The sequence below is a fragment of the Bacillus rossius genome, chromosome 17, assembly GCF_032445375.1.
Source record: "Bacillus rossius redtenbacheri isolate Brsri chromosome 17, Brsri_v3, whole genome shotgun sequence".
Classification (NCBI taxonomy): domain Eukaryota; kingdom Metazoa; phylum Arthropoda; class Insecta; order Phasmatodea; family Bacillidae; genus Bacillus; species Bacillus rossius.
This window is the reverse complement of record NC_086344.1, coordinates 40,417,011-40,430,512: the sequence shown is the minus strand read 5'-3', so window position 1 is coordinate 40,430,512 and position 13,502 is coordinate 40,417,011. Positions and strand designations below refer to the sequence as shown.

Below are 13,502 nucleotides of genomic sequence, written 5' to 3'. Positions count from 1 at the left end.
TAAACCAAAATTTGATAACTTAACTAGTAAGAAATGATTACAGTATCAAAGGCCTTAGCTAGGTATAAATATTGTCACCTACCCTCTTGTAGAGGCCAAACAAACAATTCAAACAACCAGCTGGTATTCTGTAATTTTAATTTTATTAAATACAAAATAACTGACTTAAAACTCAACCAAAAAAACTTAATGCAATATTTGGTTCGAATTGGGTTTCGTATCAAATTGACATCTAAATTAAACTTTAATCGCAAATTTATTTTACTACCAACATCAAGCAAAATAAAACACAAAAATGTTACCAACTATGAACCGAAGCAAAAAATGACCAATTTTAAGGTTATTAATGTTAGCTAATAAAGTTAGTTAAAAAATAAAGATATATTTGAACTTCACTAAGTACACGCAAAATACAGTACACAGGGCGACTATTCAAATGATAAAACAAAATGTCTGGGTATTTCCATGTTTCCCTGGAATTAATTTTCAGTTTTCCAGAATGCTCAACTCATTTTCTACCCAATTCCTATGCCTTCTTTGTGATACTATATTACACTTAAAAAGATAAAAATTAAAAATTACTATACCTGTACAAATAAATATGCTGGAATAATTTGCCATACCAAAGAAAAACTTAAACTATAAATTATCTGTTCCAATTATGTAAAATAATATAACATCAAATTAATTCTATTTAAAATGAATGTATAAAGATATAAAGAACACCAAGATACGCAGGCCAATGTCATCAGCAAACACAGCACTTAATTCCAGAAATTCAGTTCTTTTAAACCTGTGAGTTCATCATCAATGTTACTTGCTTCAGCATGGACCTCTTCTTTGGCTTCTAGTTTCCTCACAGCCAAATTGCTTAGCTTGCCACAAGCTTCATCTAACCGGGCCGATACTGCATTCTACATTCCTGCTGGGCTTAAGCGAGCATGTGCATTGCATGCTGCATGGAGGACAGGCTATGTAAGTGGCACACACTGAATACCACCCAGACAAACACATCTGTGAGCTAAGAGGATTTTTTTTCTTTCTTGTTATCTATAAGACAACCTGCATTTACAGAAAAACCTCTCTCAACACTGGCATTACCATGAGTGTAATCAACCATTAAAATCAGGTTCATTCAGCCACTGGTTCTGAAAGGAAGACTTTCCTTTGTGACCTGGTTTGGCCAGTTTTGAATACTAGCTCATTTGACAAAATGTACCAACACTGAATATAAACTTATAATAACAAGTGAATTTTTTAATTAATAGAGACCAAATCGAATGAACTGGAACGATCAACAATAACATCAAGTATAATCCCAAAAAATTTTGGCATTATGTAAAATTAATAACTGCTAGTTATTATGAATATATATCAATGAAATCCAATGGTGTTACTATTAGTTATCCTGCAGTTTTATCAAATATGTTTGCTTGGTATTTTTCTAGTGTGTATTTACCTTCTAGTTGCATCACCAAGCTCCTACAATGAACACATTTTGATACTATGGGATATTATGGTTTTAAAGTCTTCTAAATCCTGACAGGATTCCTAATTTCATTCTAAAAGGTTGTTCCCACTAACACATCTGTTATGAACGTGAGAGACCAGGTTCGGAGCGGGCTGGCGGCCACGCATGGCCACTGACGTACGGCATGCACATGTGCCTGGCTGGATTCGAGGGTCCTCGCTACGCCCCTCCTCCCTCCACAGGCTATTATCACATTTAGTGGCCTGAGAATTCTGGGCTTACAGAGGCCGTCGCATCGACCAGCGATGACGTGACTCATCACCGCCACTCTCGCTGGTTCGAGAAAGCCACCACAGGCACTTAAGCAGCAACGCCGGCCTCCACAGAAGTTCCGCTACGAGTTCCACGAGTGAAGGGAAGTGTTGCATCGGCGAAGAGGGTGAGAGACCCCCCCCTTGAGAGTGACGCGACGCAGAGCGACGGGATCGAGAGAGTGTGACTGAGTGGCGCGAGACTGTGTGAGGACAGGCGCGAGGGTGATAGTGAGGGGCGAACCACTGTTGAGCCTAGCTCCAGTGAGGAACTTGACAGATATTGAGTGACTTGCGAATAAACATTTTTAAGTGCGAGTGATTGGTGATCAGACATTAATAAGAAAAATTGTTTATTAGTAATGTTAAACTGTAATAAAACTTAATTTGGCTATCCCTTACGAACCCAGTTCCCCACATTATACTCATAATGAATTTATATAATTGTAGTCTAAAATCTCAAAGTTTTTCCTTGCAAATGGAAAATTGGGAAAATAATTCCTGTTCATAAAAATGGTTCTAAATTATCTATTTCAAATTATAGACCAATCTCTCTGCTTAATGGTTTTTCAAAAGTATTTTAAAAATTATAAAATTATATTTAAATTCTTAAATTTTTAACTCATTAATAAATAAAAATATCTTGTTTCAACATGGCTTCAGGCCTGGAATGTCAACCTCTTCTAATCGTATTACATTTTTAAATTCCATCTATACAAACAGAGGTCAGGCCGATACCTGCTACTTTGATCTAGCCAAAGCTTTTGATACAGTGAACCATTCACTGCTACTCCAAAATGTAATCAACTTTGGGTTAAGTGTCAATTATGTTAACTGGTTCTCCAGCTTTCTAGAGAATAGAAATCAATATATATTCTTAAATAATCATAATTCCTCTCTATTTCTTGCAAGTTCTGGTGTTCCGCAGGGTGGTACACTTTCTCATCACTTATTTTTTTAACATCTTTATTAATGACAGGCATTATTTTTGCAGATCTTAAAATTTAAATAAAAATTACTTCACCAAATGATTGCATTCTACTCCTAAATTACATTATTCAAGTTGATAATTGTTTTTCTAGAAATATGGTTACTCTTAATACAAATAAAAATTTGATAATTTCCTTCACTAGAAAACTTCATCCGGTAAATTATAACTATCATCTAAACAACTTGAAGATCTCTAAAACATATTGCATTAAAGAACTTGGAATCATTTTAGACTCTAAATTTTACTTTTGTAAATATTCTTCCTCCCGTAGAATCTTGGCCTTAATAAAATATATTAATTTTTATGCTAATAATTCTGATTGAATCCTATCAGTTTATTTTGCTTTAATTTGGACCAAATTAGAATATTGCTCTATAATTTAGAATAACATTAATAATAATTATAATTATAATAATTAATATATAATATAAAATAAATAATAATAATTAATGTAATAAAATAGAAAAGTGTTTATAACAAATTAATTAAACTAATTAATATAATGAATCTTCCACAACCAACTTACTCTTCTTTCTGATTGTAGAATTCAACTAGGTTTTTTTGTTCAAAAATGTTATCACTATAAAATCAAATGTAATTATATCCTAAGAAATACTGGTTTGAGACTCCCCAACTTAACAGTTTCCTGTTATCTTCTCTGTGTTCCCTACACAATAAAAAACTATCTTATTTATAGATTGACTACAAACTTTCATAGAATGAACATGCAATTTAGTTTAACATGAATATTAGAATTTATTTTCTATTTGTATCTGTCATCTTACCTTACACTTAGTCTTTAATAATAAGAGTATTCTTTATTTTTTTAATAACTTTGAACTGTTTTAAGCTTTAATTTTAATTTATTTAGTGATTTTTATTTATTCATACATTAGTACATAGCTATCTAATTTATTTTATACTATAGATTTTTTTTTGTAGTAAATCAATGGGTAATGTTGTTACTTCTTGAATCTTTTAGATTATCTATGTTTGTGTATGTTGTTTTATTTGTGTCTTGTGTATCATAATTTGATTTGTTGTTTTTGTCTTTATGTCGAGCCTACCCCTAAGTACTAAAACTGTTTGTAGATATATTACAAATAAATAAATAATATCAGTTATTAAATTTATTTAACAAACAAACTATAGTAACTTAAAATATCACAACATGACAAGATAAAAACACTGAGGTCAAGTTACATAACAGTTATTTTTTACACTAGACATGTCCGTTTGTTACTTAAACAGTTATCCGATTGTGGTATAGGGCGCTAACGAGTCATGTTATAACAACTTTAATTGAACTTCAAGTTTACTTCCAAGCCTACCTACGTAAACATGCCATGACAAAATGTGAATCACATAACTTTCCATGCAAATGTACTTTGCAGAAACAATGAATGCTAGATGAAGTGTTGCCAACTATTGATATAGTAAAGTTTACATTACAACAGCATTATTAGCTAAAAAAACATACCATATGAAAATTTAATCTAATGATAAGAAACTAAAAATCATCAACGATAAAGATATTAAAGTAATGCAATAAATGTCTGCTTCTTTTTACACACATATGAAACAGTTTGTTCAAAAAATTGTTACCAAATAATATTACGAAAATCTCCTTTGTTAGTTCCCTTTCACTTTGAGCTGCAAACCAAAACCAAATTACCTCTGCTCCTGCGGAGTTTCCCAAAAATATGATGCACTAATACCATCTAAAAATGTGCCAAGACAGTAATTATATTTTGCTTCGCAGCACTTAAAATATCAAGCTTTACACCAGCCACCATATATGGACAATAAACAGCATCAAGGCAGCTGGCGAGGTCTCAACACTCTCACGCGGCAGTCGACCACCTATCCCGACCGCGGTCGCAATACGAGTCCCAACATCGTCGCAATCCACTGGTCAAACAACATGCACGCACGCAAGCGCACCGCATCACTGCACACCACACGGGTACCTCTGGCACGCAACACTTCACTGTTCAGTGTCCACTTACATTAAAACTCAAATGATATGTTCAGCCTTTACTTAAAAAGAAAATTAAAGCCTTTATAAAAATTATAACTAAACCTTTCCAAAACTTAAGTTACAAAACATTTGTAAAAGGAAAACTTAAAATAAATAACTTAAAAAGAATTCAATACACTTAACACAATTCAATTACATGATAAAACTTAAACAGTGAATAACCTAAAAAAAATTAGATTTTTCGCACAAGCAAAAATAACTTGTAAGGTCAGGGAACTGGCCTCACCACCCATCCCTGCCCCCCTGCCCTCCTTCATCGGTGCTGTTATCTATCCCTTAGCGGGCCACTGCACGGAGTGACGTTGTTCTGGATGCTTTGAGCATTGGGTCGGCCCGGGATGACATGACACGTCACAAACACCTCCAGTCGGTTCCAGAAAGATGGCCAACAGGTCTAAAAGCATCGACGCCGGCCTCCGTAGGAGTTCTGAGGGTTCCTACAGGCCAGTGGAGATTTAATTAGTAATGTAAATATTAGTAGTAAATACAACTTATAAAAATTAATTGGCCTAACCTTACGAACCCATTTTTCCTTTTCCTAATACTTGGTGTCAGAAGTGGGATAGTCCCAATTAAATGATTTATGAATAATTAAAAGTGAATTTAAAAATAATTTTAAAAATAAGAAACATTAGAATTTAGATATTTGAGATTAAAATTGGTGTTAGGAACTGTAGTTAGTTTTGAGAAGTTTAGCTCAGGTAAAATTATAGTTTAGTAATAGGATAGTAGTAATAGGAGAGAAGTGATACTGACAGATTAATAGTGTACATGGACAAGGATGATGGCTGCCGATGAAATTGAAAACATGATGGCTTTCTTGGATGAAATGAAAAATAAATTGAAGTTACCAAGAAGAGATGAAGAATGAAATTGATAATAGCCAAGAAGAGAAGTAGAATGAAATGATGAGTGAAATGAACTTCCAAGAAGAGATGAATAATGCCATGACTTAAATCGATGACATGAAGAGGGGATTAGGAAGACAAATCAAGAGGAATCAAATAAGATGGAAAGTGCAGTGTCTGGAACAGCAACTGGCCTGAACATTAACTGATGACAATAGCTGGCTCAGCTCGAGCAGACCACTGAATAGCGTGTCGCAGCTGAAACAGAGAAGTGCCGCAAGCCAGAAGAGTTACTCCAGGGATGCAACGTGGAGGGCACTTCATACAGCCTGCCACAAAAATATCCACGATGCTCTTGTTCATGCCTTCAAAATCGAATGTGCATACCTTGCCTCAAGAAACATGACCATCAGAACGAGGCAGGCCCTAAAAACAGTGTTTGAATATTCCTCCTGGATCTGAGAAACTTACATTAATAGGTGAAGTGGTGTATTAGCGTCAAAATATCAATAGCGCTGCGTTAAGTGTGTGTGTGTGTGTGTGTGCATGTTTTGCTACTACATTAATAAAGTGCATTAATTAATAATGAATATAGTTTCGCAGTAATGCAATGTGTGTTTCGTGATTGAAACTATCAAGACTGGTTAATTTACGTAGCTTGTGCAGTGACACGATCGCCATCACGCACAAGTCCCTACAGTGTTTGCTACAGTAATGTTAATTTATGTTTTGTTTTAATAGCAGTCGAGACTATTCCACAAGCGATTGCCCTAATTGTTGTCACCAGCCTACAATTTTCTGATACTTGTTGCAATTTGATTTTGTGGTTCACCAGAGTTCTTAGGAATACAGCGTAGCAGAGACTGTTTTCAAAAAGACATAACTTTAATGTCGGCACTTTACTGCCGGGACCAAAACTGTTTTTTTTTTTTTTTTAAAGTATTATGAAACATTTTAGTGCCATTTGTGAACAATATGCTATATTTATTAATAAACAAAATCAATAAAAAGTTAAAAAGATAAACAAACTCTCTTGTTTTAAAAACGAATTTGACCTAAAAATACAACCATTAAATCTTGTGTATCCCAATTTCCAATAGCTACATTAGCCTCCAAAGCAACATCATGTTGTTGGACTTACTGGTAAAATTCTTACGTCGCTGCTTTACCGGAAATCTAATACATAAAAATAAATGTTTTTTTGTTCGTATTCTATGTGCTGCCATACCATTCATCTGATCTCTGAAATTTTGTACACTTGACCTTTGAAACACAAGTAAGGTCACGGTCTAGGTGAGATTTCAATAAAATCAAACCTTAAAGCCGAATTTAATTATTCTTGATATTTTGCCTTTCATTGCTAGCAATTTGTTCATCCTGTCTCTGTGCAATTTTACACACTTGGACTTTAAAACACGAGGAAGATGAGATAACATACAATAGATAGGTGATTCATGAGTCACATCAGATTATTACCAGTAAGTATAGTTTCTGACATAGTTCCATCAACATACAATAGGTGGTGCGAGTCGTATTGAATACTTATCAGTAATAATTTTATGACATTTACTCTTTTCTAAAGTCAGAATAATAATGGTGGTGTGTGAGTCGAGAGATCTAGAAAGATAGAGAGAGATACACAGAGATGTATTGATATATAGAGAAATAGAAAGATATATCTAAATAAAGACATAGAGCGAGATAAAGAGATATAAAGAATAGAGAGATAGATAGAAATATGGAGGTATACCGATAGAGATATAGAGGGATGTAGATGTATGAAGGGATATAGAGATAAAGTGATAGAGAAATAGATAAGAATTCTAACTTAACCATAGAAAGATTGTGATGGAGAGATATGGAGATATATACATTGATAGATATAGAGAAAAATAGACCTAGATAAAGTGATATGGAGAGAGATAGAGATTCTTTGTATATGTATACCTACTTAAATTACAAAAGAAACTTGGCTAGTAAATAATAAAATTCCAATATATTTTTCTTTAACACTAGACACATTCCTGTATTTACTGAAAACAGTGTTGCTAATTCCTACTTGTTTCTGAGAAATCACTGTTAAAAGCTTACTTACAATACCTGTGCACTGATGTGGCTGCCTGCATTTTTTTTTCTTTTCTGTGTGGGTCTGTGTTTATGTTTTGGAGAAATTTTAGTCAAATCGTGAGAATGGTCGATTAGGTTAGGTTAACTACCTTAAAAATACTGTAAAATATTTTTAATGGTTGCTTAAGAATTACCAATTTAAGATGTAGCTGCCTGACCTAACCAATCATTTACACAATTTCACTGTATTTTTTTTTGTAGCTAACCTCACCTAATCAACCATCCACACTTTTTGAAGTATTTTAAATGTGACTTGACTATTCTCTAATTTCTCCATCACTTCAGTTTATTAAAAACAATATGGGCATATTTTATGCACGTTTTTATCTCCTACTGAAGTTGCTCGTGCAAGCTGCGAACTTCGGTAACCTTCGGTGAACTTCAAAACTGTTCTGGCCTTGGAATGAACTTGCGTGAACTTGTTGCTATGCTACGTTACAATTCCTAAGCAACCATTAAATATATTTTACAGTATTTTTAATGTAGCTATACTAACCTAACCGACTGTATTTTTAATGGAGCTAACCTAATTTAAATGACCTTTTTCACAACGTAACATATTTGTATTATTAATACCAAAATGCACCTCTCAATAGAATGTTGTGTATGTTAGGTTTGCTGAACCTGTGTTTCTCCATATATATATACGTACATTAAAATAATGGTGATGGTTGCATCAGTGCATAGGTATTGTTATTTACACTATAAACTGTGATTTCTCAGACACCAGTGGGAATACAAAGATGCTGTTTTCAGGGTAAATGAAGGAACATCTAGTTTTGTAAAAATGTATTTTCGGAATTTTATAATTCATCTATGGAGAAGCTGCGACGTAAGAGTATTTATTGACTTATGGACTTCAATGAAGCAGAAATGGAACAGAAACACAAATCATTCCAGCGGCAAATAAACGTTCACAGGTAAAAAAAATTAATTGTAATAGCCCAAAGCTTTTTGAGACGATATCTTTGGATTTGGTAAATGTATAATCATGTCATGGCTTAACGAAAATAAGGAAATAATAACTAAAATTTAAATTTTAAAGTGGCAATAATAACACAGTTTCTAGAATTTTGATCAAGATTTTACATATTATTAATGTAGCGGATCTAACCTGATCTTAAGATGCAGCTTTGCTGTTGATTCCGAAAATAGTGTCATTTAATAAACAATAATTTTCGGATTTTTTTTACAAATAATGTGTTACAAAACGATTACAAACTGCAATTCAAAGTAGCTTGGCATTTATACTAGTTACCTATACCCTGTTTCAATGAACAGAATGAATGAATGAGAATATGACACATAAAATAAAATTTGTTTACAGTGCACCCTAAAGATTCCCTTTCTCTCAAGTTGTTCCAGTTGCTGGTGCAACAGCAGACTGCACTCGTTACGAGTAGACATGCAACACTTGCCTCAAGGACACTCATACACACACTGTGTCCTCTGTAAAATGCTAACATCCTGCACATACGTTCTTCCAACTACTGAATTGGTGACATGCCAGGTTTGTCACACAAAAACTAGGGAGCTACCCTGGATTAGGTAATACTCTGATATCAGGGCTTTTAAGAATGGAAAGAAAAAAAATCTGAAAACACGGGTTTACACACTACACAGATCCCTAAATTTACCTTAATCCTACTGGTTAGTGAAAAACAACAGTTTAAAGCTTACATTACAATACCTGTGTTTTCATACTGCCTCGCCTCCATTTACTGCAATCGTGTATTTCTTTGTTTAGCACAACTATGGCCAACTGTGGAGGATTAAAACCAAAACTAAGCTAATTTTTCAGTTTCATATATTGAAGTTTATCCCTGTATTCTGAAGGATTGATCCTAATGGCTTGAACCTGTGGTACATCATGCTTGCTGTTTTAATTCAGTATGTCAGAACATTCTGTACTATAAAAACGTTTTGTCATAAAATTAAATATATTAAATATATTACTTACCACGCCACTAATTCAGATTCCATTATTTCTCTTTTCTTAGCACTTATTAGGTCAAAAATAGAATATTGATCAGTAATATGGAACATTAATTCATATGATATTGATAAAATTGAAAATATTCAAAACAAATATATTAAACTTATTACTCAAAAATCATTTCCCCCTCCTAAATTAACATCACTTTTTGATCAGCGTGCCCTCCTTGACCATCTTTTTATTTCCAATTGTTATTCTTCTAAAATCAATTATAAATACATCTTAGATAATACTGGTTTAAGAGTTCCCCAGTATCCTAGTCCACTTCCGTCTACTTTCTGTACAGTCAAGAGAAAAAATATTATTTTTAGATTAATAAGCAATTATATTAGTTTAGACCCAATAGTAACAAGCTTAACCAATTATTAAATTATTTTAGTAGCACTTGCAGCCAATTCAATTAACTGTGTATTCTAAATCCACTAATTTTCTGTATTTTTGAATTTATTATTTTTTTTTTGTTTTGTGTCCTTTGTCTGTGGTGTCTCTTGTGTATTGTGCTTGTTTTTTTGTACCGTGCACACCCCTGTAATATCTTTTCAGAATGTTGGTGTGCATGTCACAATTTATAAATAAATAAATAAATAAATAAATAAATATGATCATTAATCAAATAAAAAAGATTTTTTTTCAATCTATAATCATAATTATTATTTCGCAATTTCTTTCATGTGCAAGATCTTTCGACATACTGAATTAAAACAGCAAGCATCATGTACCACAGGATCAATGTATTCAGGATTATGCCAATAGGATCAAGGGATAGACTTGGATATGTGATACAAAACTTTTACTCTTTGGAAATACTGCAAAATTCATTGTGTTAGCTACTTCAGTGCACAGCATGTATTCCTCACACAAAATGAACAAGAATTCTATTCAAAATGTTGCCTCCCATTAGACTAGTCCATTACTTAAAATAGTACGTACTTTAAATGCAATGTAACAAAACAAACATTTTGTAATACAATTACTTATTCTAATTATAAAAAAACATAAAATATAAGCATTAAAAATTCCTTGCAATACCATATACAGTTATTTAAATTAATTTCATTATTACAAAACCTACATTGAATAGTTCTCTGAAAGAATTTTTAAAAAAAACACACACAACGGTAAACATTGAGTGTACCTAAGTGATATTGTGAATATGTGGGTATCGTAATGGAAACTAATCTTTTTTTTCTCACAAACCTGTAGGAATTAAGAAACCTTCCTTTCAGGGTTAATTCAGAAATGTATCAAGTATATGGAAAACATATATTCCTATTTTTCGCTGGTAAACTATGAATGGTTGTAGCAGCGTAAAAGCACAGGTATTGTAATGCATGATATTAAAATTTAATTTTTTGACTAACTAGTAAGGAATGACAAAACCATTCCTTCAGAGTAAATTTAGGGATGTGAGTAGTGTATGAAAACCATGTTTCCCTGGGGTTTTTTTCTTTTCAAAGTTGTGGTAGCCTAGTATTAGCCTTGATTACTCTACAGCAACAAGCCAAGCAAATTACTCTGTAGTTTCCTATGTATTCATAAGTGGTTCTGATATGTCTCCACAAATTCACACTGAACACATCAATTCGGTGATTTGGAACAACAATGGGGTTCATATGCACTCACTCAAAACTCACACAGAGCCAAAGTAAATTCACAACTTTACTGAAGTTTTCAGGAGGATGAAGCCACCTAATTTCCCTCTGGACAATTATTCCTTTTTCAATATTTCAAAGTCTTTTTAACATAAGTATAATAGAAACATCCAGTCATCCAAAGTAAACACTAAAGGAATTTTTAAAAATTCTTGTTCCATGTGAAATACATGGTATGATCAAGTGATTGTCATACATGGCTGTTTAATTATATTTTATTTAAGGTGTAGTTTACCTGCTCTACAGTCCCCAGCACTCGACCGTATGTCCCCTCTGTCTAGGGAGTCCTCGGCACACTCGCCCATCGTTGCCTCCATGAGAACAGAATAGCGGGGAATTTCGTTGCGGGGCTGTGAGGACAAAAACTTAGGTTAGGCAGAGGTCAACCATCTTCTATAGTGCAATATAAAAATTCAACATAATCCAAAATGGCGGCAGCCGTATACGAATTTTAACGTTATGCACAAAAAAATTATGTCATACGTCGTCGTGCACTTACCTGACAGTGCCAAACGCGCGTGCTCCTACAGCCGCTGTACCCTGACTAGTAACAATTTTATTGCTGGAAAATGTCACGCTTTGCCGTGTGACAATTCACTTGGCAACTTAACAGCGGCATTATCCCCGAGAACCGCATTTGATTAATAATTTGTTTTTCAAAACAAAAGATTGTAGATACATGCCACAAATAAAGAAAACGTTACACGTACTAGTTTTTATATCAGACCGCACGTTATCAACATGTAAATTTACCTATAAGTCAACACTCGCCTGTGAATCTAGTTCACAACCTCAACATAGAGAGCGGTCCACTTACTTCAGTCTCCAAGCTTCAGAATTGCAATCTTTGAAAACAAATTCAACTGCAGCTAGAAAGTATTAAAGGCTACGTACCCACTCCCGGCTGCGAACTTTAACCTTGCACGGATGCTACTGTGTCACTGACCAAACAAACATTAACCAACCTCCCGCCATTCCCTTAATTTTTCATGATCGTAAAGGCTACTGCCAATGTTGGTTAGAGAAGACTTCACGAAGGAAGTACATGCTTGTCCCGCGCTATTTGAAAATTTGATTCAAAAACACCACCCACCTAATAATGACTACTTGAAGTTTACTTTTCATCGCCAACAATACAAGAATACGATATCCTTAAACACACATATCAACGCTAACAGCCGTTCCAAACGATCAGCTTGCTAGCCTACCAAAAACTTGCTAAGATGGCGGCTATGTATCACGTGACCACTAAATTGTGACGTATGCACTTAACATGAACGAAGCGCAGTAGACCAATGACACGATGTGTTTAAACCACGTGATAAAATTGCGTTTTTGTAGCCAATGAGAATCATTCTCACACAGCTCGAACTCGAAGTCCAAACACTTCTCTCAAAAGCAGTTGTTGCCAAATTGCACGTGATATTTGGCGGGTATTTCGGTATTGCACTAATTCACTATAAAATAATACAATTTACCCAATTTTACTTCAATTCTGGCTTTAAAAAAAACTTAATTTTACATTACTCTGAAATCTTAATGAATATTCATTTAGTTCACTCCAATTAAGACTTTTGAACTTAGGTGCGACTCGAGTCTAACTACCAATTTTAATTATCAACAATTTTAATAATTAAAATTATATCTACTCCAGTCAAAACAATCAGTACCTCAAATTTAGTATACTCGATGCACTGTTTATATCTTCAAAACACTCATTCCAGGAATGAACTCAGGACTCTGAGATTCCCGTAGGCATTCTGACTTTCGCGCGCACAGTTGCGAAAGCGAAAAACATATTTCCTGTAATACAAGTAACAAAAAAAAAATTACTTCTTTACCATCCTCTGTACCGTTTAATAAAAATACTGCTGCAATAGTTGCGTAGTACAAGCAAGAGATATATAATTTTACCCTAGTGTATCTTTTCAGTATCTTTTATTTTAAAAGTTTGAATGCTTTCAAAAAATTTGGTAGATGGTTAAAAATATAAGACCTACCAGCAATCATCGAGCATTGTTAGCTGATGTATGTATTATATTGTTCATCTGTAAAAAAAATGCTC

The 13,502-nt window shown here is 33.7% G+C and overlaps 1 protein-coding gene across 4 annotated transcripts in view; it reads right to left on the bottom strand.

Moving 5' to 3' along the window:
* Positions 1–12,684, bottom strand: part of LOC134540890 (dentin sialophosphoprotein) — a 55,769-nt gene extending 43,085 nt beyond the window's left edge. For 2 of the 4 annotated variants that reach the window (XM_063383922.1, XM_063383923.1), the window contains exons 1-2: positions 11,937–12,656; positions 11,673–11,787 (exon numbers count right to left, since the gene is read on the bottom strand). In XM_063383922.1, coding sequence (XP_063239992.1) covers positions 11,673–11,754 — 82 coding nt within the window. In that variant the 5' untranslated portion in view covers positions 11,755–11,787; positions 11,937–12,656. Of the gene's footprint in view, positions 1–11,672; positions 11,788–11,936 lie in introns of all 4 variants that reach the window. The other 2 variants (XM_063383920.1, XM_063383921.1) reach the window with 2 other exon arrangements.
* Positions 12,685–13,502: the final 818 nt, after the last annotated feature.